This window comes from Pelodiscus sinensis, chromosome 11 (genome assembly GCF_052426305.1).
Source record: "Pelodiscus sinensis isolate ZL-2025 chromosome 11, ASM5242630v1, whole genome shotgun sequence".
In the NCBI taxonomy this organism is placed as follows: Eukaryota; Metazoa; Chordata; order Testudines; family Trionychidae; genus Pelodiscus; species Pelodiscus sinensis.
Window position 1 is genome coordinate 12,688,658 of NC_143062.1, and position 27,809 is coordinate 12,716,466.

Here is a 27,809-nt window from a genome sequence, read left to right on the forward strand (position 1 = left end):
CTGTTTGGATTTGCAGAAGAGCCTCGTCCTCGCTAAACAGAAAGCAAGAGCTCTCCAAATGTCCAATGCGCAGAGACTTGGGATAAAAGACTGGCAGAAAAATGACCTGGTCCAAACGAAAGGCAGAGACTGCCTGAGGAAGGAAGGCCGGCTAAGGCTGCAGCTGGACCTTGTTCTTGAAGAACTGGGTGAATGGAGGTTCTGACATCAGATGCGCTTGGCCTGCAGCTTCGACTGGCTAGTTGGATAGTGGCCCTTTGATTCAGAAGTATGGGGTTTAATTTTCTTCCTCTCAGTCCCAGGAATGTTGAAGCCCAGAGTTTTTAATGTTGTAGGGGATTAAGCCCATGCTGTTTAGTGTCCATCTGTTCTGCAAACAGGGCACTTATGTCAAAGGGCAAGTCCTGCACCTCTGGAGAAAGGCCCAAAAGGAGAAACCATGTTGCTTGCCACATGGAGATGGCTGATGCCATGGAGCGAGCTGCAGAGTCTGCTGCATCCAAAGCCGTCTGCAGCACTGCCAGGGCCACTGAAGAGTCTTTCTCCAACAGGGCCTTAAATCCCTTGCGTGGCCCATCTACAATAGGAGGACATGAAGTTGGCCAACACCTGCCATGTGTTGACCTCATACTGGGCGAACGCATTTTCTTTTCCCCTCAGCCTTCCCTGCCACCGACTATCCCTAGAGCCACATTCTGGGCAGCACTCACCTTCTAGCGCAGTGGTTCTCAAACTTTTTGGTCCTTGGACCACCTGGCTTAATGAAAACCTTTCCGTGGACCACCAGTTGCTGATGGAAACTCACTGTTAATTACATAATTACTCCCGAGCCATTTGCTAGTGCTGCAGCTAGGGAGAACATTTTAATTGAAAAGATTAAACAGATTAAGCATTTTAACTTAATCTTGTTAGTTCATCAAACTCCATTTTAAATAAAGTAAAATATTAATTTATGTCCAACATAAGAGGTTTCAATGTTTTCTTTATTTATGGCAGGGGTGGGGAACTATCAGTTGGGGACCACATAAGTGAGAAGCAAAAAATCTACTCCACCCCCAACCCTCTGAGCCTGACCCCATCACACCCCAGTCCCTGATTCCCCCATCACTTCCTTGCTGTGGTCCCCACTTCTCCTGCCCCTGACCCCCACTTCTCCCATGGGGCAGGTCCCAGCTCTGCGCTGGGTCCTTGTGCTGCCCGGGGAATGTGGGGGAGGAACTTGAGCAGCTTTCTGGGAAAACAGGGTTGGATGTAAATCAGAGCTTTCTTCACTTCCCCACCTCCTGTGCCAGAGCAGATGGAACACCGGGTAAAAGTGGATGGGGAGGAACTATAGTCTTTGTATTTCAGCTATGAAAAGAAGCACAGCCTCCATGGGAAGCAAGTTTAAGGGAAAAAACAACTGAAGAGAGTTGGCAGTTTTTCGAAGGGACATTATTAAGGGCCCAAAAGCAAGCTATTCCGCTGTGTAGGAAAGATAGAAGGTCTGGCAAAAGACTGTCTTGGCTTAACCAGGAGATCTTGCATGATCTAAAAATAAAAAAGGAGTCATATCGAAAGTGGAAACTAGGACAAATTACAAAGGATGAATATAAGCAAACAATACAGATATGCAGGGGCAAGATTAGAAAGGAAAAGGCACAAAACGAGCTCAAACTAGCTATAAAGGGTAACAAGAAGACTCTCTATAAATATATTAGAAGCAAGAGGAAGACTAAGGACAGGGTAGGCCCATTACTCAGTAAGGGGGGAGAAACAATAACAGGAAACTTGAAAATGGCAGAGGTGCTTAATGACTTCTTTGTTTTGGTCTTCACCAAGAAGTCTGATGAAGGAATGCCTAACATAGTAAATGCTAGTAGGAATGGGGTAGGTTTAGAAGATAAAATAAAAAAATAAGTTAAAAATCAATTAAAAAAGTTAGATGTATGCAAGTCACCAGGGCCTGATGAAATGCATCCTAAAATACTCAAGGAGCTGATAAAGGAGATATCTGAGCCTTTAGTTATCATCTTGGGAAAATCATGGAAGACAGGAGAGATTCCAGAAGACTGGAAAAGGGGCAATATAGTGCCCATCTATAAAAAGGGAAATAAGAACAACCCAGGAAACTACAGAATAGTCAGTTTAACTTCTGTGCCAGGAAAGATAATGGAGCAAGTAATTAAGGAATTCACTTGAAAACACATGGAAGATAATAAGGTGATAGGTAACAGCCAGCATGTATTTGTAAAGAACAAATCATGTCAAACCAATCTGATGGCTTTCTTTGATATGATAACGAGTCTTGTGTACAAGAGAATAGCGGCGGATGTGGTATACCTAGACTTTAGTAAGGCATTTGATATGGTCTCACATGGCCTTATCAATAAACTAGGAAAATACAACTTAGATGGGGCTACCATAAGGTGGATGAATAACTGGCTGGATAACTTATCATAGAGTAGTTATTAACGGTTCACAATCCTGCTGGAAGAGCATAACAAGTGGGGTTCCATAGGGGTCTGTTTTGGGACTGGTTCTGTTCAATATCTTCATCAACCATTTAGATATTGGCATAGAGAATACGCCTATTAAGTTTGCAGATGATACCAAGCTGGGAGGGGTTGCAAGTGCTTTGGAGGATAGGGTCATAATTCAAAATGATCTGGACAAACTGGAGAAATGGTCTGAGGTAAACAGGAGGAAGTTTAATAAGGACAAATGCAAAGTGCTCCACTTAGGAAGGAACAATCCGTTTCACACATACAGAATGGGAAGCGACTGTCTAGAAAGGAGTACTGCTGAAAGGGATCTAGGGGTCGTAATGGACCATAAGCTATATATGAGCCAACAGTGTGTTGCAAAAAAAGAAAACATGATTCTGGGATGCATTAACAGGAATGTTGTGAGCAAGATGTGAGAAGTCATTCTTCCGCTCTACTCTGCACTGATTAGGCCTCAATTGGAATATTGTGTCCAGTTTTGGGCACCACATTTCAAGAAATAAGTGGACAAATTGGAGATGGTCCAGAGAAGAGTAACAAGAATGATTAAAGGTCTAGAGAACATGAGCTATGAAGGAAGACTGAAAGAACTGGGCTTGTTTAGTTTGGAAAGGAGGAGACAGAGAGGGGACATGATATTTAAAAGGGTGCCACAAGGAGGAGGGAGACAAATTATTCTCCTTAGCCTCTGAGGATAGGTCTAGAAGCAATGAGCTTAAACTGCAGCAAGGGAGATTTAGGTTGGCCATTAAGAAAAATTTCCTAACTGTCGGGGTGGCTAGCCACTGGAATAGGTTGCGTAGGGAGGTTGTGGAATCTCCATCTCTGGAGATATTTAAGAGCAGGTTAGATAGACATCTATCAGGGATGGCCTATGGTCTAGAGGTACTGGGTCCTGCTGTGAGGACTGGACCTCAGGGGACTGGACCCGATGACCTCTCGAGGTCCCTTCCAGATCTAGTGTTCTACAATTCTACGAATCTTCTGATAGTTAGGTAGGAGAAGGAGACACACGAGTCTCGCTTTTTCCACAGAGGTATCAAATACTATACAATACAGGCATAACTAATGATGACCAATTAAGGATTTTCTTTTCTTCTGAGCTGTAACATATTTTACATTTATTTAAATGTGAGATGAAGGGCATCAGAAGGAGCAAAAGATAACTCTTGTCTGAGTATTTTTACTCAGCAAATTTTAACAGTGATGCAAAACTCAAAAACTGTAGTAAGTAAATGAAAAAAATTACAAATACAGAATAGATAAACACATTTCTCAATGTTTAGGTTATAGGTACATTATGACTCTAGCAAGCAGCCAGGAAATCAGCAAATACAGGAATGTGGCCAACATTCCTTTATCCAAAGATGTGAGGGCATGGTGTGCTACTAAACGTATTTATTTCAGTTTAAATGTACCTCTTTTTAATAAAAGCGGCGAGGAGTCCTGTGGCACCTTTATAGACTAACTGAAGTGTAGGAACATAAGCTTTCGTGGGCAAAGACCCACTTCGTCAGATGCATGTAGTGGAAATTTCCAGAGGCAGGTATAAATATGCAGGCCAGGATCAGGCTGGAGATGACGAGGTGGATCCAATCAAGGAGGATGAGGCCCACTTCTAGCAGCTGATCTGGAGGTGTGAATTCCAAGAGAGCAGAAGCTGCTTTTGTAGTTAGCGAGCCATTCACAGTCTTTGTTTAATCCAGAGTTGATTGTGTCAAACTTGAAGATGAACTGTAGCTCAGCAGTTTCTCTTTGAAGTCTGGTCCTGAAGTTTTTTTGCTGCAGGATGGCTACCTTTAGATCTGCAATTGTGTGTCCAGGAAGATTGAAGTGTTCCCCTACAGGTTTTTGTATATTGCCATTCCTAATATCAGATTTGTGTCCATAGATTCTTTTACGTAGGAACTGTCCAGTTTGTCCAATGTATATAGCAGTAGGGTATTGTTGGCACATGATGGCATATATTACGTTGGTAGATGTACAGGAGATTTCCACTACATGCATCTGACGAAGTGGGTCTTTGCCCACGAAAGCTTATGCTCCTACACTTCAGTTAGTCTATAAGGTGCCACAGGACTCCTCGCCGCTTTTGCAGATTCAGACTAACATGGCTACCCCTCTCAGACTCTTTTTAATAGCCTCCAGTTCAATATAGCATGACAGAGAACATCTAACTCAGTTATAATGCTCTGTGGTAGGCAGACATAATGAAGCAAAACACATTCAATTTTGATTTTCCAAGAACATCCTAACTTTTATTTATTTTTTGTTCTTTTATATAGAAAACCCATGTAAGACTCCATAATACACAGCCATCAAAAGGGGGAAGAAATTCTTATAGAAGGAGAGATTTCAGATATCCTAGTTAATATTCTTAATACTGCACTGGAAAAGAATATTTTATTACTACTAAATTGCATGCAAATTATAGCACATGTGGTGCCAAGACTTTACAACAATATACCAATTATTTTAAATGTATCTGTTAAAATATACAAAGTGAGGCTGCAAATTCAGCAAATACAAATACATCATCTCGTTGATACTCAGTGCGCACAGTTCTTATATTCTCAGAATGTAACTCTGGATTAGTTATTTGCTTCTCTTTTCTGGTAGGAACATTCAAAACACTGGAAAGTTATTTTTATCCTTCCTCTTAACATGTTAAACATGAGTTACAATAAAAACATTCTTAGAGTTTTAGGTGTTTTCATTAAGCTACCAGAAAGTAGTTTCTTCTTTCCACTGCATTTCTAATATATTGCATGTGTTTTCAATTATTCTTTGTAGTATTCAACCATTCCTAAGTTGGGTATGTTATTTGTGGTATATTGTGGAGTTCAACTAATTTCTTTTGCTTCATACCATTCCCACATATCTCTTCTGTACTGTTTCACATGATTTTTCTATTTTCTAACAGTTATTTAAAATTATTTTCAAGGGAAATAACAAATGCCTCATTTTGATTTAGTTCTGTGTGTCCAATAACCAGATAATGAATACTAAAATTCTCCACAAAAGTAATGTCTACTACAGACAGATTTAATTTGTGTCAAGTTTAGTCAATTTTTTAATACTTCTGATAAAAATATCAGACAATTCTTCGGATTCTTATCTCATTCAGAGCAGGGTGATGTAGAATCATAGAATCATAAGAGATCTGAGGAGGTCATCGAGTCCAGCCCCCTGTCCAAAGCAGGACCAATCCCAACTAACTCAGGACTTAAAAACTTCTAGGGATGGAGATTCTACCACCTCCCATCCCAGTACTTCACCACCCTCCTAGTGAAATAGTTTTTTTTCTAATATCCAACCTAGATCTCTCCCACTGTAACTTGAGACCATTGCTCCTTGTTCTGCCATCTGTCACTACTGAGAACAGCCTCTCTCCATCTTCTTTGGAACCTCTCTTCAGGAAGCTGAAGGATGCTATCAAATCCCCCATCACTCTTCTTTTCTGCAGACTAAATAAGCCAAAATTTCTCAGACTCCCCTCACAGGTCACGTGCTCCAGCCCCCTAATCATTTTGGTTGCCCTCTGCTGGACCCTCTCCAATGCATCCACATCCTTTCTGTAGAGGGGGTTCCAGAATTGGACACAATACTCCAAGTGTGGCCTCACCAGTGACGAATAAAGGGGAATAATAACTTCTCTAGATCTGCTGGAAATGCTCCTCCTAATTCACCTTAATATGCCATTAGCCTTCTTGGCTACAAGGGCACATTGTTGACTCATATCCAGAAATGGGCAGAAATACAGACTTCAGTGTAACAGAGAACTGAATCTAGTCCAATATTACTATACTAATATTAGTACTGGTATCACTTGTTTAACAACTTTATATCTATTTACATTCCTTGAAACCAAACCTTTCCAAAAATCAATGTTCAAATCATTTAAATTGTAAAATCGAAATTTATTCTTTTTAAAGGAGAGGCTATTTTGAGATTTGTTTTAGAGATAGGTTGGTTAAAATTATTAGACATTTTCTTTAAGTAAAAGTGTGGACCTACACAACAGTTAGCATACACATAAAGACTGAATCCTTTATCCATTGTCAGTTTCTGCTGTAAATCTGTCCTATTATCCAACATTACCCTGACAGAGTGATTCACTATGTCATGAACACCACACTGACATAGTGGTGTAATGGACTGCCTTTAATTCCAGGATATTAATGTGGTGCTGTATCTTTTGTGAGAACCATTTGTCTGTGGTGTGGTACTTCATAAGTTGTACTCTCCAAACCTGAGAGAGAGATTTCCATCATAAGGATTTTTGAAGGTGGCAGATGGGAGAATGGGATTTCTCTATAGATCTTAAAAGGATCTTTCTACTACCTGTGAAAGTTTAATATCTCTGGAGGCACAGCGATTCATTTGGAAAGTCTATTTGGGTTGCATGGAGTCTTTAGCCATGGCTGAAATCACTGAGATGCAGTCTCACATGTGGTCTAATGCATGTGGAGGCCAACAAGTGGTCCTGAAGTTGTAGTCAGATCTTTGCAATTTCTTGTGGGCTGTTGTAAAGTAGTGACATGTCTCAAAGGAACAAAAAAATCTACAAAGGCAATTTTTCTCATTGCAAGCCATCTTTAACACATCTGTTACACAAGCACAGTAACTGAGCATTTCTGTGGAAAAAAGTAACTAAAATACTTTAGTTTTTTTCAATTTTCACAATTGCGGAGAGGCATTACTGAGTGCCCCATTTTTAATGTTAAAGTAGGGGAAACTGTTTTGGAATTTTATGATTTATTGGAAATCTTTTAAATTGGGTATTTCATTGAAGACATTGGCAGGATTCCCAGTGACTTCCATGAAAGTAGGATTTGGCTCCAAGTACATTTTATTCCAATTTTGTAAAAGAACCACAACTTAAAAAACTTTCTCCTAGGGTCCTTTCCATTTTCAGTCTATTTTGAGTTTTGTACAGCATAGAGTTACAAACTTTGTCATTGAGTAGTTGTTGGAAAAAAACTAACAGGATATTACAATTTCAGGTACAATATGTGAAATTAATATGTTAAGATGCAGAGATAATCTTTTAAGGCTTTTTAAAACCTCAAATTGCCATGTTACATCACTATAAAATGGCCATAGAGATCATTTTTGCTATTTTCTTTCAACCCACTCAAACAGATCTGCAGACTGAGGCGCCATTATCATAATAGGGAAAAATGAAGCAATGGGGAAAATAACTATGTTTTAGCTTTATAAGTAAACCACAAGCCAACTTTTTCATTTTCCCCAAGTAGCTGGTTGAGCATGCTGCCAATGAACTGTTCCTTTTAACGAAAAAAAAAATCATAGTATTTATGTCATCAGTTTACAACTACTTCTACAGACAGTCTCTTAGTGGGAAAGCTTCTCATTACTTATTTCCTAACTAATGTGCAAACTCAGACAATTTAATAGACAGCACATGACATAAGAAGCAGCGCATATGAACAATAGCATCTGTCCTGTAGATGAGATGTCAAATCAAGGTATTTTCTACATGTAACGGGTAGAAGTTAAGATCCCATTGTATTTTTCTCATTTAAGCTTAAAACAGAGTACATAAAAAAACAAACCAAAAATATCTATTTCTCAGGGTAAAAGGGCTAGACTAAGAGCTATAGATGAGTAGTTCACTACGAGTTTCCATTTTCCCCAGAGAGAAAATACTCAGCCTTCTACTATCAGAAGCACAAGACCCATTGTGTGGAATTAGGAGCTTCATCACAGACCTGAAGTGAATGTCAGAACCCATTCTTTAATCTATTTCTGAAATGCATATGTGTTCTAATTTTTGCTTTAACAAACCCTGGATTTTTTTCTTTGTTATTGAACATTGTGTTTTGCTAGTTTACATATAAAAATGTGTTCAGTTACAGAGGTTTATATTATTGTTGGATCAGCCATTTGTTTCTGGATGGGACTCTCCTCAAATTGCTGCTCCAGAATATTAAACCATGAAATTACTATCGCTACAGGCAAATAACTTGTAATACATGCAGAAGAGGATATTCTTTTTCATGCACATGATGTACAGCATCAGATTTGATGTGTAGGTAGGTATGTAATATCATGTTTTTTCCTAACCCGCTTCTATTCACTGTCTCTGTAAACCAATTAGCTTTCATTATATTTCCACCAAGGCATACAATTATTGACAGAATAACACAAGTAAATATATTTCAAATACAGATAGCAATCTTTGTCCAAAAACATATGTGGGCCTAGTCCTTCAGTCATTACTCACATGAGTAGTTCTATTGAAGTCATTTGAAGACCTGCGTATTGTCTATCCAGATATTAGGGGTGGGGGAAGGATTTGAAAAGGGAAATAGGGGAAACTTTCAAAAGTGCCTGCATTTCCCTCACAGAACTTGTTTTTCCCTTTTGTTTTCCCTCCAAAACACCACACATTTTGCCAAGTTAGAATGCAATGTTTTTTCAACATTTAAAAGATATTTTAAAAAATGAATTCTATAGAGTTCATTAGCAGTTATCATAATACCACAGTGATTTCAATATTTGAAGGAATTAAATTTTTATGCCAGTTTTTGATGGGAACTTGTTTTTTTCTTTGTTCCTTTCCACATTTCCCAAGAAAGGCAATCTTGAAAAACAGCTTTCATCCTCAAAGGGTCAAGGGGATATTTTAAACAGATAATGCTCAAGGAAAAATAAGTATTTGTTTCAAGAATAAGTAACCTTCTATGGCAGAGATGGCCAACAAAGATTAGTGAGTGAGATGCATGAGTGGCTCTCCTTCATCTCAGTGGGCTGCATGACCAGTGGTAGGCAACCTGCAGCCCATGGTCCACTGGGGATCCACTTGTGGTCCATGATCCCTTCCCCCATATGCCTCTCATGCACTGGGGCAGTGGAGCCCCACACTTCCTACTCCTTCCCCTTCCTCCCAGCACTTTCAGAGTACCACATATCTCCTGAATCACAATCCAGCCCAACTCTTCTCCCTTCCTTCCTTCCAGAGCTGGAACAGCTGTGAACGGCTGATTTCAGAGGCTATTTTTTTAAAATGAGATCAGTAAAAATAATTCTGCAGCAATCATATTATCTTCAAAGTTATGCAGCAAACCATTCAGTGTCATAAAGTATTAAATACCTTTGTGGTTATTAACAAAAAATAAGAAAAGTGCACTGGTAAAAGCATACCTGATATAGTTCATGTGATACAATTCTTGTTAAAATGAAATGAAGCAGCAAGTAACAAAGTAAAATCCATTTTTTCACAATGCAATCTAAGTTCATAGCCTATAATTTAAATTTGAATACATTTCTCAGAAGATTACAAGTGCAAAAACAGATGGGTTTGGATAAGGAACATACTTTCCTGGCTGTAGAAACATAATATAAACTTACTGTACTTATACGGAAACTGGAGAATATTTTCACCTAGATACACACTACTCTGTAATTAGTGGGTAAGCAAGGAATCCTGACCATGCCTCTTGACTGCTAGTTCACAGTAGCAACTTAGCTGCATAGAAGAAACTTGTATCTGCTGTAATTCCAATACTTTAAATGGAGTTATACCAGATATTACTTTGGACCATTTATTATATATAGCTGAATTTTTTTACTCCAGCACAAGATTTTATAACAAGAAAAGACCAAGCTGATAAAAGATCAACCCCCAAATGATCTAAAACTGAGTCTGAGGTTCACTACATTTTGTGATCCTGACAGAAGAAAATTAAGTCAATGGGAAATTTACTTCTACGCTCAAATACCGTCTTCCAAGCCACCATTCTCACTTACTACCCCCCAGCCCCGCAACCCTTTACTTAATTTTGCTTTTGTCAGGGGGATAGAATCATAGGATTGGAAAGGACTTCAAGAGGTCATCAAGTCCACCTGCTGAGCTGAGGCAGAATTAAATATAACTAGACTATCACTGGTCTACTTGTTCTTAAAAACCTCCAGTGACAAGGATTCCACAACCTGCCTATGTAACCTTTTCCTCTGAAATCTCTCTTGCTGCAAACTAAGTCAATTACTTCCTTTTCTACCCTCAATAGACATGGAGAACAACTGACAACCACTCTCTTTATAACAACCTTTTACATATTTGAAGAAGTATGTCTCCCCTCAGCCTCCCCTTGTGTAGACAATTTTTTAATCCTTCCTCATAGATTAAGGTTTCTACTTCATATTTTTGTTGCTTTCTTCTAGATTCTTTCCAATTTGTTCACCCTTTTTAAAATGTGGTACCCAAAATGGGACACAGTACTCCAGATGAGAACTCATCACTGTCAAAAACAGTGAAAAGTTTAACTTGCCTTTCTTATATTTATTTTTCCACTTAATAAATCGTGCAATGTTATCACTTTGTTGACTCATTCAATTTGCAGTTCACTATAATCCCCAGATCCTTTTTCTGGAGTTCTGCTGTCAAGGCAGACATTTCCCGTTTTACAGTAAAATAGACAATTACAGTACCTGTTTACGTAATTGATGTTCCTTGAGATGTGTTGTTTACACCCATTCCAATTAGGTGTACTCGTACTGCATGCACGAGTGTCAGAAACTTTTCCCTCAATAGATCCCATAGGGTCGGCTATGAAGACCCCTTGAGTGGCGCCGCTATATTAGCGCATATATACTACTGCTTACCCTACCCTTCCCTCGGTCTCTTCTTGCTAGCTACCCTGACAGTGGGGAAGGAGGGTTGGTATTGGAATGGACGTATCTTGAAGAACACCATTTACATGAACAGATACTGTCTTTTCTTCTTTGAGTGCTTGTTCAGGTTGATTCCAATCAGGTGACTCCCACGCTACAACCCCACAGAGGTGGGGTCAGAGTTAGGAATCACAGATAGGAGCACTGCTCTGCCGACAGCTACATCTTCTCTGGAAAATTTATCAATGGCACAGTGAGCCATGAACATACGGACAGAGGACTGTGTGTCTGCCTGTGGTGGGGCCCACTCTCTGACCCCCTCCAATGGGCCAGGAAAGGCCCCAAGCCCACGAATCCCCACACTGACTATTCCTTCAGAACTGGGCCCACCCCTTTAAGGCCAGGCCCCCTGGCCTGAGTCTCTAAGCAGAGTCTTAAACACAGTTTAAGGGCAGCCCTTTAAGGCAAGGCCCCCTGGTCTGAGTCCATAAGCAGAATCTTGACAACCACCATTTAAGGATGGCCCTTTAAGGCAAGGCCTCCAGCCACAGATCATAGGTACAGCGGGGCTGTGGCGCTGGTAGGGGGACCCGGGCCAACCCTACTCCACTGGGTCTCAGCCCAAGGCCCTGTGAGTGGCAGGATGGTGTGCCACTCACTCGGTGGGGAAGTCCTACCAAAACAAGACGAGGTTCCTGGGGTGGGAGAGGCGACTCCCACTCCTGCCCTGGGCCACCTGGTCCGTGGGAGGGCTCACTTGCCTTGTATTTGCCAGGTTCTCAGCCTTCCCGGGGGCGCCATCTCCTTGGCAGGAAGCCTCTGCAATGCTACCCCTAGCCTCGGGGTCTCCTTGGGCTCCTTCTGGGACCGCTGGTTGCTGCAGGTCAGGAGCTTCCCTTGTAGGTCCTTCTCCTCCAGCCCTCCAACCCAACTGAGCCCTTCCCCAGGCTTTTATAGCTGAGTTGCAGCCTGGGCATGCCCAGTAGGATTGCAGGGGAAGGGCCTCTGCAGCCAGGCAGTCCTGGCTAGGCCCTGTGCAGAGCTGCTTCGCACCATCACACTGCCCTGCAGATCTCTTAGAGGGGAACTTGCATCACAAACACAGTCAACGAGGCATGTGCTCCAGTCGATTGGCCTGTTACAGTGGGGGTGGGATCCTTGCCAGGTCATAACAGGTGTGTATGCACTGTACTATCCGGGACAATATATACTGTGCAGAGACCAGTTCCTTCCCCCTCCTCCCCATCTACTACTGCCATGGTCTTTTTGAATGGTTTTGTACAATCTATGTAGAAAGCTATGGCTCTCATTACATCTAGAGTGTGCAGCTCTCTCTGCCTAGCGCTAGCATGCAGTTTAGGATAAAAAGCCGGGAGGAAGATCTCCTGAGCTAGATGGAATTGAGAGACCACCTTGGGTAAGAAGGTCAAGTGCAGCGTGAGCTACACCTTATCCTTGTGGAAAACTGTATGGGGGTTCTGAGGAAAAGGCTCTCAACTCAGACACTCTCCTTGCTGAAGTGATAGCTACCAGGAAGGCCACCTTCGTGGAAAGATGAAGCAGCCATTGGTCACTCAGCCATTGGTTCAAAGATCCACTCAGCCATTGGTTCAAAGGGTGGTCCCATAAGTTTATTAAGCACCAAGTTTATGTTGTTCCAAGTGGGTACAGGTAAACATGAGTTCAGATACAATCTGTCCAACCCTTTTCTAAAACGGGTCACCATGGGGTGTCCAAGCAGGGAACGGTGGGAACATCTTGGGTGAAAAGTGAACACAGACACTAGGTGAACCTTAAGAGAGGAGAGTGCATGGTCCATAAACGTAACAGATAGTCTAACACCACTGGAAGGAACAGAAGTTCTTGCACTTCTTGTTCTTTGGAGCAGTGAACAGATCTCTGGATGGGGAGTCTCCCACCTGCGGAAGACTGAGCATACCATATCTTCCCTGACAGACCACTTGGGGTCCATGAAGGTCCTGCTGAGGGGATCTGCCAGTATGTTCTTCAACCATTGCAGGTACTGGGTCTCTGAATAGATTTTGTGTTTGATATAACAGTGCCACAAGTTTCGCACCTCGAGGCAGAGTTGGGATGACAATACCCATCCCCTGTTTGTTTATATAAAACACAGCTGTCATATTGTCTGTGTACACTGACGTGCACTGACCCTGCCTCTGGTGTCAGAATACCTGATAGGCCATCCTGACAGTCTTCAGTTCCTTTACATTGATGAGATGCACCACGTCCATGGGAGACCACAGTCCTTGGGGCCTCAGGTCCCCCAAGTGCCTCCTCCCCCCCCCCCTCCGGTCCGAGGCATCTATTACTAGTGTTAGGGTGGGAGCTAAGGGGGCAAACTGCTTCTGACATGTTCAGCATGAACATACATCACCCGAGAGAATATATTGTTACCCCAAAAATATTCTCACTGGAGACCACCCAGTGTTACACTAGTATGGGTTTATTTCCACTAGGTAAAACTAAAGAGGAGAAAGCAGCCACAAAAGGTTTAAACTAAAGAAGATAGAACTCTCTCTCTCTCTCTGTCTCTCTCTCTCTCTCTCTCACACACACACACACACACACACACACACACACACACACACACGCAAGAAAGCAAACACCCCCCCATCCATTCATTCACTCATTCACACCCATTCACTCCTGCCCTCAGGCACTCACACATTTACACAGACATATGGGTTGCAGAAGGAGCCAAGGCATGTGGATCCTGGAGGGTCTGTCTGCTCATCATGGCTAGAGAAGCTGGTCAGGAGGAGAGACACTGGAGAGGAGCTTCTCAGGAGCAAGGGAAGGAAAAAGAGAGTCTCACATGTGCTCCTTCTCTTTATATAGTGTCAGAATGGCTCCTGTGACTCATTCACCTCGTCATTAGGGAGCATGCCCAGACTTCCCTTTATCCAGTAGAGAGCATGCCCAGATTGTGATGACGCATTGAAATGTGCTCCATTGTTCCAAGCTTTCTTCAAATACACTCTCACACTCTTTCTCCATTCACTCAGGGGAGAATGCAGCTTAGAGAAAGTTACAAAGATTACAAAGTTGCAGCTTACAGTAAGTTTCTGAGAGTTTACAAAAGTTTGACAAAGATCACAATAAGTTTAAAACCTTAGACCTTACAGTTTGGTGTAGCTTTAGAAAATCCATGTATATAAATCAAGTAAGGTCAGGCAGAGGCTTTTTATGCAACATATATCACCTGTTGGAGGACAGACACCACCACATGCAGGCTGTTGTGCATTGGCACAGACCAAGGCGAGTCACCCCGAAGGGGTCTGATCCATAAAAGTGCATATCTGATCATGTGGCAGCATGATGCCATGTGACCTAGAAGTTTGAGGCACCTTCTCACTTTTGTAATAGGGAACCGGGTGAGAGTGTGTATCAAGTCCTTTGTCACTTGAGACTGGGTTTCCAAGAGAGATGCCCTCACTTGAGTCAAGTCCAGGCTCGCCCCTATAAACTGTTTTTTGCACCGGACTCAGAATTGACTTCTCATTGAGAAGGAAGCCCAGGGCTCTGAACAGCTCTAATGCGAGGCCCACGTGTATGTGAAGTTGTTCTCTGGCGGTCGTTTTTAGCAACCAATCATCCAGATAGGGGAAAACCTGGACCCTTCTCTTGCACAGAAAGGCCATTGTCACCATCATACATTTGGTAAATATTCTTGGGGTAGTAGACAGGCCAAATGGGAATACCCCAAACTGATAATGCTTGTTTGCTGCTGTAAAACTGAAGTAGCCCCTGCAACATGGAAGAATTAAAATGTGGAAGTATGCATCCTTCATATAGAGGGCAGTGAACTAGGATCCAGACAGAGAATTATGGTGGCTAGCAAGACCATCCTGAACATCATTTTCTGCATGTAGCGGTTGAGGTTTCTTAGGTCTACGATTGGTCTTAGACAGCCTTTCACCTTTGGCATCAGAAATTAAGGGGAGTAAAAATTCTTGCTACTTACCCCCAGAGGGACCTCTTGTATTGTGCCTATCTTGAGGAGTGATTGGACCTCCTATTCAGGAGATGCTTGAGAGAGGGGTCCCTGAAGGGGAAGGGGGATCGGAAGGTGGTGGGGATGCAAACTGCAGGGAATATCCAACCTCAACCATGCGGAGGAGCAAACGGTCCTAAGTAATATTGGCCCACGCACAGTAGAAGTAGGATAGTCTAGCCAAAAATGAAAGGGTGGGATTCGGTAGATCTGATGCTCTGCCCTTGGATGCACCTTCAAAAGGTGTTTCAGGCCTTAAGGGGCTTTGGAGGAGCTGTTCCTCTGGTTATTTTGCTGAGACACAGTTCTCCTCTCGTTATTGTTCCTGTTTCACTTGCACTGTTGTTCAGGGCGCTGGCTGGGCACAAACCTTTGCTGTGGAGGCTGAGGATGGAAAGGGTGCCTTTGGGAAGCTGAGTTGTGTGCCCCCAGTGACTTCATGGTTGCCCAGGAGTCTTTGTGGGAATGTAGCTTACAGTCTGTCTATTCTGAGAACAGGATCTTGCCCTTGAAGTTGTAGGACCTCCCCATGTATTGGACCTTCAAGGGAAGCCTCGAGGCCTGAAGTGAGTCTACAAAGTCTAGGGCCACTTGTAAAGAGGTCTCGGCTATTGTTGTGTAAAGCCTCCATCTGAGCTATTACCCAGTAAATTGGAGCTACTTATTTTACACATAAATTTTCTAGAAATGCATTAAACTTTAAGGTCCTGCTAACACATGACTTAGAGAATGGTAAAACCTGCTGCTGACTACATTGCTGTGAACACTGTTTGGGGGAGGGGGGCATCTTTCTTCAAAGTCACTTTATTACTAATGATTTTTAGATGAGTAAGATGGGAATTGTTTTCAGTCAGTTGCTGTGCTTTGGAAGGCATCTTTGTAACTAATGAGCTTTGAAGCTTTGTAATTGTTTCTGTAACTTTTAGTTGCTTTGCTTTTTTGGCAACTTACTGTAAGCTTTGTGATTGTTGAACTTTGCGACTTTGTAATCTTTGTAACATTCAGCCACATTGCTTTTTAAATTCTGTAACTTACTCTAAGCTGCATTCCATCCTGCTAGAAGAGTGTGTGTGTGAATGGAGCCTGGAGCATGTTTGGGGCAAGTAAACTGTAAGGCTAAAAACGTGGAGCCAGGTGATGATTAATTAAAGCAATCACAGAGATACCGCTGCTTTAAGCAAACAAAGGACCCAGATCAAGGGAGGTCTGCGCATGCTCCTCAGTGACAAACGTGGAAGAAGGACGAAACAAGGTTTACAGGATCAGTTGGTAAAGGCTTCCCCAGCCAACAGATATGCATCTAGACTGCTGCGCTATGCCGGATCAGCTGATCGTCAGCACAGCGCAGTGGCCATGTTTATTTTAATGAAGCAGGGATTACTTAAATCCTCGCTTCATTGACTATGCTGGATAAACTAGTTTACATGGCTCCGTCAACGGAGTATGTCTACACTACAAAGTTAATTCGAACTAACAGACGTTAGTTTGAATTAACTTTAATAGGTGCTACACATACAAACCGCTAGTTTGAACTTAATTCGAACTAGCGGAGCGCTTAATTCGAACTAGGTAAACCTCATTCTACGAGGACTAACGCCTCGTTCGAATTAAGTAGTTCAAATTAAGGGCTGTGTAGCCACTTAATTCGAACTAGTGGGAGGCTAGCCCTCCCCAGCTTGCCCTGGTGGCCACTCTGGGAACCACCAGGGAAAGTCTTCTGCCCCTCTCCCAGCCCCGGAGCCCTGAAAGGGGCACAGTCTGGCTACAGTGCCCGTGCCAGGTGCAAGCCTGCCAGCGCCTAGCCAGCAGACCCTGCACCTGGCACGGCACGAGCCAGCCACCTGCTGCCACCCAGCCCTCTGCCTCTTCGGGACCAGGCTGGCGGCTCCCAGGAGCCTGCCCGGGGCTGCAAGAGGCGGGCGCCCGCCTGGTGTAGTGCGGAGATTGTGGACCTCATCCACGACCTCTGCACTAAGCACAGGAAAGTGGCCGTCTAGGGCAGGATAGCTGCTAGCCTGGCCACCCAGGAGCAGGTTTGCCTGAAAATCAAGGTGGTCCACTGAGACCCCCGACCCTGAGCTTACAACATACAAACATAAGAACGGCCGTACTGGGTCAGACCAAAGGTCCATCTAGCCCAGTAGCCTGTCTGCCGACAGCGGCCAACACCAGCTACCCCAGAAGGGATGGACCGAAGACAATGACCAAGCCATTTGTCTCGTGCCATCCATCTCGAGCCTTCCACAAACAGAGGCCAGGGACTCCATTTCTACCCCCTGGCTAATAGGACTCCATGGACCCAACCTCCATGAATTTATCTAACTTCTCTTTAAACTCTGTTCTAGTTCTAGCCTTCACAGCCTCCTGCAGCAAGGAGTTCCACAGGTTGACTATTTGCTTTGTGAAGAAGAACTTTCGCTTATTAGTTTGAAGCCTGCTACCCATTCATTTCATTTGGTGTCCTCTAGTCCTTCTATTATGGGAACTAATGAAGAACTTTTCTTTATGCACCCTCTCCACACCACTCATGCTTTTATAGACCTCTATCATATCCCCCCTCAGTCTCCTCTTTTCTAAGCTGAAAAGCCCCAGTCTCTTTAGCCTCTCTTCATATGGGACCTGTTCCAAACCCCTGATCATTTTAGTTGCCCTCCCCTCTCCCACACTCTCTCTTCCCCTCTCCCACCTCCTTTTCCCAGTCTCCCCGAGTTTTGTTCAATAAAGAGAGTTTCTATTTTTGAACACACGTTTCCTTTATTTTGTACATCAGGAAGGGGGGCTAGGGAGGGGTAAGTGGAAGGAGGTGAGGGAGGAATGGGGTACGAGCCCCCGATGGGGAGGACTGGGGTGGCTCTGCGGGCTCCTCGGAGTGGAAGCTCTCCTGCAGTCCCCTGATTGACAACCCCTCCCCCCCGGATGGCAGCCTGCGTCAAGTGCAGCCGGGCTGATGACCGAGTGCTGTGATGTCCCGAGTGTTGGCATTCAGGGCACTCCATGCCAGGACTTCTTTGCTGTCCCTCATGGAGTTAGACAAGCGAGCGGGGAACCCCTGAGAACTGTCTGTCTGGGGTGGGGGTCGGGTCCCTTTAAGCACAGCCCTCGGCTAGCTTGAGACAGCAGCTCCATGCTCTAAGTCCTAATGTGGAGCCTTAACTTCGGTTCAGGGTCCACTCAATGTGGACATGCTAGTTCAAATTAGCAAAATGCTAATTCAAACTAGTTTTTAGGTCTAGATGCACTAGTTCGAATTAGCTTAGTTCGAATTAACTAATTTGAATTAAGTTAGTTTGAATTAGTGCTGTAGTGTAGACATACCCTTAGGGAGTTATCATCAATGCTTCGCAGTCATGGTAGAAGACCATAGAAACTGGGGTTCCACAGGGATCAGTTTTGGGACTGGTTCTAGTTAATATCTTCATCAATTATTTAGATGAAGGCATAAAGAGCACACTTATGATGTTTGCAGATGACACCAAGCTGGGAGGGATTGCAAGTGCTTTGAGGACAGGGTTATAATTCAAAATGAGGTAAATAAAATGAAGTTCAATAAGATCAAATGTAAAGTACTCCACTTAGGGAAAAACAATCAGTTTCACACATACAAAATAGGAAATGACTGTCTAGGAAGGAATACTGCAGAAAGGGATTTAGGGGTCATAGTGGATCATAATCTAAATATGAGCCAACAGTGTGACCCTGTTGCACAAAAAGCAAACATAATTTTGGGATGCATTAAAAGGAGCATTTTGAGCAAGACAGGAGAAGTCATTCTTCCTTTCTACTCTGCACTGATTAGGCCTCAACTGGAGTGTTGTGTCCACTTTTGGGTACCACATTTCAAGAAGAAATTGGAGAGGGTTCAGAGAAGAGCAACAAAAATGATTAAAGGTCTGAAAAAACATGACATATGAGGGAAGATTGAAAGAATTGGGTTTGTTTGATTTGGGAAAGAGAAGACTGTGAGGGACATGATAGCAGCTTTCAAGTACCTACGTGAATGTAACAAGCAGAATGAAGAAAAAATATTCCCTTTAACCTCTGATGATAGGACAAGAAGCAATGGGCTTAAATTATAGCAAGAGTAGTTTAGGCTGGACATTAGGAAAATCTTCCTAACTGCTAGAATGGTTAAGCACTGGAGTAAATTGCCTAGAGAGTTTGTGGAATCTCCGTCATCTGAGATATTTATGAACAGGTTAGATAAACATCTATCAAGGATGATTTAGATTGTGCTTGGTCCTGCCATGAAGGATGACTGAATCTGATGATCCCTTGAGATCCCTTCTAGTTCTAGTATTCTATGATTCTATGATAACCAGAATAACTGAAGGAAGAGGTAATATGTTTTACTAGCATCTTTTCATCACACACATGCTGACTAGCAATTATGGCAAACTAAATGGTTATATATTCCACAACTATCTTTTTAGAAATTTCTGTGTGGCTTCAAACAAACAATAATTGTTCAAAAGTTTGAGAGGCCCTGGAAGTCCCTCAGTCAACTCCATCTGTTAACTACATTTCTCATCTCTGAAACTAAGCATACTCCAAGTCTCACCAAGCTGTAAGTCTAGAAAAATTCAAGAGTGTGAGGGAATTGGTGTCATTGGCATACTGAGAACTTGTAATAATGCACCATAGTCTCTCTCCCCTCTTTTCATGTTTGGGTTATTAACATCAGTATTAATGCAGGGAGTTATGCTTCAGTGTTGTATTTCACAATGTAATTGCCCTTAGAATAATTAAGAAAGGGAAAATGCTTCAGTTCTTTATTTTTCATGTGTAGATTACAATTGTGGTGAAATCAGTTATTGTAAAAGAATAAAATGAAAAAACATGACAAGTTTTATGCTAAATCTTGAATGAGAAAGGAAATGAGGATAAAATGTGAATTCTGGAAAAACTATAACATCTACGTAAGGAAAGAAAAGTTATGCTTGGATAGGCATACAGTCTCTCCAAGTATAATAAATCCACAATAAACATATGTCACCTGGAAAATTATTTCAAAACTTTTATAGCAGAATAAGAATTAAACAAAGTACAAATCTGTTCTACTTCCCTTGAAAAATATGCACTTTGTTGTTACTTACATAAGCGTGTCATTTACAGAGCGTTTCCAGCTGTGCCTTGTCAGCCTACGGACCAAATGCATTGTGCTGCTTTTCATTTTCCCAAAGTGAGGTTTTTAGTTTTCTGAATAACTTATTAGATGATTCTCTGAACACCAGAAAAGAACAGCACTTTGTCCCCAGGGAAAAAAGCTATTTCAGACTTCACTAAGGAGTCATCTAACATGTTTTAACAACTCCGACTATTGCTCTCTTTGTTTTAAAGATACCAGTCTGGTTTTGTTTCATTTGGAACTGGAGACTAAATGACATCAAGCAGAATCTACTTTTAGGTTAGATTACCAGGTAAAAGTATGTTTTACTTTTTCAATTATTGCTTACAGAATGGTATTGAATTGTTTAAACTACATGTTAATGGTGTGGTGTTTAATATATTGCAAATATGTTTAAAGTTAACAAGATTAGTTGTTTATAGAAATACTATATATATAAAAGCTTTTCTAAATTAAGGAAGTATGCATTTTTGGGTGATCTTGGCTTCTTTGTTCCATATGAATGCTTGGCATAACTAATCATAATTAATTTCAATAACAGTATGATAATGTTTAGAAATAATTTTAATCCTAATGCATAGTGAGAGAAAAATTCAGAGATTTCTGTTCTTACTCTGAATAGAGTCACACAAAGAAAGTATGCAATACTCCCTGAGGAGTGTTTCTGAAGGATCATTTGTTTAGAAATTAACTCTTTCCTGTCACATAAGGCAAAATAACAGAAACTGAACACAGTGAGAAAGAAAAACTAAGTGGCAATTAATTACACATGGTAGGTGAACAGCAAAGAAAATCCTTATACAAAAGCATGACTTAAACATTTTTGTAGAAAATATATCCTATTAACCCAATCGACAAAATCTACTATATTGGGCAAAACTATTGGTTAGCATATTAAGAAACAATTACAAGAGTATTTAATTAATTTCAACATATCAATTAGCTCTGCAAGTCACAGTGTTGGTAATATGCAATGATTTACAGTTATATTTCAATTGTTCAAATTTAAATTTGTTTTAATTTTCATTTGATTAAAATTTGACTACACAGTGCTAAATATTATGTTTGCTAATTCAAGAGTGTAAACAATGGGGGCAAAAGGTACCACCAGTTGATTGTATGGCCTTTTTTTCCTCTCATCAGTCAAGCATACTAGCTGGAAAAATTATAGCATTATACTTCCATTCAGCTTTGAGAAATTAATGTGCTTGATTCTAAAATATAGCACTTGAGTTCACATACATTAGCAGGAATTGATTACATAAACTAGTTTTACTTTACCTTACTGAAAATCTAGTTATGGTGTAGTTTTACTTTGTGATACCTGTAATTAGCACTGCAGTCCCACAACTGCAAGAATGATTCCAAAGTTAATACAGCCTCTTCCCGACTTATGAACCGGTTACGGACCAAGCAATTGGTCGTAACTTGGTTTATTCGTAAGTTGGACCCCATAGAGTTACATGCGACCGTGCTGTTCGTAAGCGCGGATCGCATTTGTAACTCGGGGTCTGCCATTTACGACAGCTTTGGTCGTAACTGCGAACGGTCGTAAGTTGACTGTTTGCAACTCGGGGACCGGCTGTACAATGAAATTGATAGGTCTGAATTCTAAAAATATATGTAAGAAGTATGGGAAAGATATAATATAATATCGGTAAACCTCTGGTTACAAGAATGAGTTATAATTATCTATTGAAACAATCACTGTTCATTTACAATTAAATTCTTGTGTATGTAATTACAGTCACAATATTATACAATGTAACCTGAAGATGTAACTGTAAAGGTGCCACTGAGTGCTTGATGTCATGCGAAAATCATCTCTTTCAAACCTTTTAAAGTTTGGTCCATCTATTGTTCTGTAACCTACTGGGCAGATTTATCGAAAATCAAAAGTCAATTACAAATCACACACTCACAAAAAAGATTAAGCCACTTCCCCTTGGTCACATCCGTAATAATAAGAAACAGGAAACAATCTTTGAAAAAAGGCACCATTTAGGATATTTCATGAGTTTCTGTGTTTGGAATGTTCATTAATATTTGTTTCTCATAAGAAAAAATGTACCAATATTCAATGTCACAGTGCATATAGCATAATGGAGGATGTAGATCCTACTGATCGAAGAAGGCACTTAGGTGTAATATATCCTGGATTCTGTTCACAACTCTCCCACTAGATCGGTATATGAACCTGGGTGAGAGATATAACCTCATTGTACCTCAAGTTTACCCATCTGTAAAATAGGAATAAAACGTACCTAGCTTAATTAATGTTTGGTAAAGTACTCATACATCCTCAAATAAAAGCAGTTAAATAAAGATTATTATTATAAAGAGGTAAGTACAAACTTACCCCTCTAAACTTATTTACTAACTTCTTGTACAATAACTAAAATCTGAAAACTCCGCTACAAGAGTCTTGAAAAACATGGAAGCCATCATATGCTTTGTGTCAAGGAAATCGGATAGTCACATACACACATTATGTATACTCTCAACATAACAAACCAAAAACTAGTTTAAGCCTTAAAATTACAGAAAATGTAGGGTTTTGTGGGTGCTTTGTGTAAGAAAGAGCTTATAAAAATGTAATGCCCATGCATGTGTATTGTAAACATGTGATTATGGTTTCCACAGGATATACAAAAGTTTTGGTATTGTAAAAAGATCTACATTTCTCAGGCTTTGATATATACTCAAGATGTCATGCAAGCAATTTCATCACTAATACTATGCAAATATGAAAAACAGCAGCAATTTCCCAAGAAATATTTTTTTATAAAATGGACACCTAAAAAGATATCAGCTACTAATGTTTACCTTTCCTAATATTGAAGGCACTATCATTTTAAATGGATCTTGTACTGTAATTTGTGAAAGTATAAATTTTAAAAGGAACTTCATTTTTGCCAATTGTTGGGATCCCAAAATATTGCCATTTTGAATCTTGTTTTAAGTGAAGTCTATTTTTGCATTTGAACTATTCTAGCTAATATGGCAGAGGCCACCAAACTATGGTGACTATTCCATGGGGGGGGGGGGGGGAGGGTCAGAGGAATGTTGGGGGAAGTATGGTAGGGTACGGGTCAGGGCCCACTGGGCAAATGAAAGCCTTGCTCTGGCACCACTCCCAACTTCAGCACCATACCTTGCCCTGCTAAGCCTTAGCCACAACTATGTCTTGGCCACAGCTTCTGCTCTCAACTCTAATCCCTGATCATGAGGAGTAACGGTAGTTCAAATTAGAAAGCCTAATTCGAACTATCTACTCCGTGCCGGGTGTAGCCGCGGGCACGGAGTCCGCACCAAGGGGGATTTAAAAATGGTGGCGCCTGGCAAGATGCAAATGAAGCCCGGGATATTTAAATCCCGGGCTTCATTTGCAACTTCGAATGCCTACATTAGCCACCCTAGTTCGAACTAGTGGTAGTGTAGACATACAGAGAGAGAGAGAGAGAGAGAGAGAGGAGAGAGAGGTTTGCATGAACACACACACACACACACACACACACACACACACACACACACACACAGAGTTGGGGGGGGTGAGATGAGTGAAAAGATTGAGGACCACTGACCTAGAGTAATGCAACCCTTATTTTAAGGGTATGACAAAAATTCAAAAGACTGTGAACACTTAACAGAATTAACTAAACATTTCATTTGGAATAACAAAAAGTCAGTATGACCAAGGAAAGCCAGTGCCAGAACAAAATCTCTGCTAATCCCTAATGTGCTCAGTGCTTTACAAGCACAAAGATAAATACAAAACCTCCTTGAAGAGCTTAAGATAGAAAAGCCTTTAATGTAAGGATGTAGTCTAGTCTATAAAGGTGATAAGATATATTCCAAATCACAAGTCCTCATCAGAGAAGATCTCATTTTTATCATCTTTGCAGGATCCAAGGTTGTCACAATAAGACAGAGGACACAAAACTGTTAAAATACTTGCCACATATTTCTCTTTTTGGAATGCATTCCACACATGAAAAACAGCTGTGTGGTATGTTTGCTGCATTCCAGAAAATGTTTTTTTAACCCTGCTCATTGGTGACAGTAAACATAATTTGATAACTGGTTCAACATAAGAGCTTCATGACCTTTAGCCATTTTGAGATGTATTTTTAATAGCATAGAAGAAAATTCAATATGGAACAAGCCTTTCGGATTATAGTCCTAATGTAATTCACTAAAGATGGTTTGGGACACAACAGAAAAAGGTGGATTTGCCAGGATATGAATTACCCAGTTCTTCTTAAGGCATACAGATCCTGTAGTACTGAGACAATAATGTTGGTCAAGGCTTAGAGAAAGTATTCCTTCAATTACAGCCATCAATGAACTCTTGTCTGCTGCCTGGGCTGGAGGCACGATATGTATCTAACAGAAAGCTAGCAATTCTTCTCTGAGAGTACACTGAACTATCATTATAAACTTCAATGCAGCCCCAAATAGTTGTTACTAGTTAGTTACTAGTAAGGAAGGGCCAGTTACTTATTAGATGAGAAATAAAAACATAGTTGGCAGTTTGGATCTGGAAATCTGTTCCATCTTCAGGAAGGGATTTCCAGATACGTGCTGCCCGAACACATATTAGGTGCTTATCTGTTAAAAAAAGTTAGCCATGTATTCAGGGCTATATTTGAATTAAAGTGTACTGCTCTACTATGGAGTCATAACACAACTGGTTGGAGAACTCTATCACCGCTGACTTTATCCAACAATTAAACCATCCATGCCAATCTGCCGTTTTCGGACATGGAAGCAGTCTAAGCATTTTCTGATAACTGTCCTTTAAACTTACAGTGAATAACGTATACTACAAAAAGCTGTATTTGAATTTCACTTTTTCTGTTTCAGGGCACTGCTTGTGAAGGGAAAAACATGCAGACTACATCTTTGTTTTATTATTTCCTGTTTGTCAGTTTGTTTATTGATTTTGCTCAAAATCAAACCAATGAAATTCCTAGGAGGCAAAGAAGGAGAATGCGCTATAGAGGATCAAGAAAGGGTTTGTCTGTAAACCACAGACGAAACAGACAATTACAACTTGAGACTTCAACTACTGTTGCTGTAGTACCAAGCATTCCCCTTATTAATATTGATGATGACATTACAGAAGTATTTGACTCTCTTATTGGTTTGGGCGGACATGAATCCAGTTACAGTGTCTTACCAGGTAAGAAGAGAACAATGATTTTGCATTATACCTTGTAATCACTGCTCACCGTGGGTCGCACTTTTCCTTTGCTTTAAATGAAACTCATTCCACTGTAAATTTAAGTTGCATACACAAACACAGACATTTTAATTCAATGGTAAAATTTTACATGAAAGAAGAATTAAAGTTACTTAATGATATGTAGAGTTCAGCAAAACTCAAACCATAACATTTAGTTAAAGTTGTTCATGCAAACTTAACTCTGCTATCTTTCAGGAATACTCCAATATGCCCCATTTACACACACACAGGCACCCCTTTACTCTGCCAACCCCACAGTCATTGACATGTACAAATGCTTTACATGTTGTACCATCTACTCACTCTCACCCACGGGATCTTATCTAACACTACTGAAGAACAAAAAGGTTGTCCATGCCATCTTCCTTCTACTTTTTTTGAGCAGTGTCTCAGTATGCACATATCTACACCAGTTCTAAGCACTACAAGATTCAGGAAGTTCCAAATTCAGGCATGTGATGATGATAGGTGATCACTTGTTGCCAAGTATGATCATCTTCCATCAGAGTTATGGACCCCAAGGGGGCTGATAAGGTCAAACCTTGAACCACAAGTTCTATTAGAGCCAGGACAGATGTTTCCAGGTATAGCAGGAGGCTGTTGACTATGACTAGAAGTGCCTCTTCCTGCACCTCTTCTCGTCATCAGCATGTCGACAGGCAAATTCAAAATGCAGAGAGGCATTGCGTAGGACTTGTCTCTATTTTGAGCAATCCTGGCCAAGTGTCTCCCAAGTTTCAATGTTAATGTTGCACTTCTTTAAGTTATCCTTTAGGAAATCCTTATAACACTTCCATTGTCCTCCCATGTTACGGTGTCCTTTTAGATGAGAAAACATGACATGTTTTGGGAGGCATTGGTCTGGCATCTGAACACGACAAGTCCAGAAAAGTTGCTGACGGATGATCATTGTCTCAATGCTGATGGTCTCTGCCTCTTCCAGAACACTGATGTTAGTGCGCCTGTCTTCCCATTTGATCTTCAAGATCTTGCAAAGGCAGCATTGGTAATACCTCTCAAGGACTTTCAGATGATGTCTGTAGGTTGTCCAGATTTCGTACCCATACAATAGTGTTGGGAGAATGGCGGCTTGATAGACAAGAAGTTTGGTGTCTGTTTGAATGTTCAAAAACCCTGTGCCATACATGAGCAAAAGCTGCACTGGTACAGCCCAGATGATGCCGGATTTCCACATCAATAACTGTCCTGGATGAAAGACAAATTCCAAGGCAGAGAAAATTACCAACATTCTCCAGTGCCTCTCCATTGATTTTAATAGAGGGCTGATAGAGAACTTTGGCGACAGAGGCATGTAGATTAGGATACCCGGCGTAGGAAAATGAAGCAGTGATTTAAATAATCACCGCTTCATTTAAATTTAAATGGCTGCCGTGCTGAGCCGATCAGCTGTTTGTCGGCTCAGCACGTTAGTCTGGATGCTCCACGGTCGACATCAAAGGCATTTGTCAACCGCCCCGTTATACCTTGTGGGATGAGGTATTTTCCTATGCCAGGTAGCCTAATCTACATGCCTCTGTCGCCAAAGACATGTAGTCTAGACATACCCTTGATGTTGAGGATGAGATCTAGATATGCATAAGTATTAGCAAACACATTCAAGATAGCCTGAAGATCTCTCCAAGAGTGGGCAAAAACTGCATTGTCATCAGCATACTGAAGTTCCTCTATAGATGTGGTGGAGATCTTACTCTTAGCTTTCAGGCTGCTAAGCCTAAACAGCTTTCCATCCATTCTGCAGATGATTTCAATGCCAGCTGGGAACTTCCCAGCAATTAAGTAAAAAATGCCAGCAATAAAGACTGAAAATACAGTTGGGGCAATGATACAGCCGTTTGACTCCTGTTTGTACTTTGAAAGGTTCACTCTGGGAGGCAGTGCTGCTCAGAATAGTTGCTTTCATGTTGTCATGAAGCAGCATTAGGACACTGATGTATATCAGGACATCTAGTCTTCAAAAGTACAGGCCAAAGGGCACAAAAATACAGTTCAAAGGGCACGGTGATTCACTGACTCAAAGGCTTTAGTTAGATCAATAAAAGCCATGTACAGTGGTCAGTTTTGCTCCCGACACTTCTCTTGCAGCTGCCATGCAATGAAGATCATATCTGCAGTTCTGCGACATGGTTGGAAGCCACACTTTGACTTGGGTAAAATATTTTCTGATGGGGCAGAAGATGGGTTGCAAGGATCTTTGTCTGCAATGGCAAGGAGAAAGATACTATGATAGTTTCCACAGTCCATTTTTTCCCCTTTTTTAAAAGAGGGTAACCATCA

General features: G+C 41.3%; 2 protein-coding genes across 5 annotated transcripts in view; one reads left to right on the plus strand and one right to left on the minus strand.

The window, feature by feature from the left end:
- CENPP (centromere protein P) overlaps positions 1–27,809 on the minus strand; it is a 295,796-nt gene that overhangs the window by 30,897 nt on the left and 237,090 nt on the right. The gene's annotated exons all lie outside the window — the stretch shown is intronic.
- ECM2 (extracellular matrix protein 2) overlaps positions 20,263–27,809 on the plus strand; it is a 42,937-nt gene continuing 35,390 nt past the window's right edge. The window contains exons 1-2 of one of the 3 annotated variants that reach the window (XM_075939710.2): positions 20,263–20,558; positions 25,133–25,451. In XM_075939710.2, the coding sequence (XP_075795825.2) occupies positions 25,157–25,451 (295 nt within the window). In that variant the 5' untranslated portion in view covers positions 20,263–20,558; positions 25,133–25,156. Of the gene's footprint in view, positions 20,565–25,132; positions 25,452–27,809 lie in introns of all 3 variants that reach the window. The other 2 variants (XM_075939709.2, XM_006127554.5) reach the window with 2 other exon arrangements.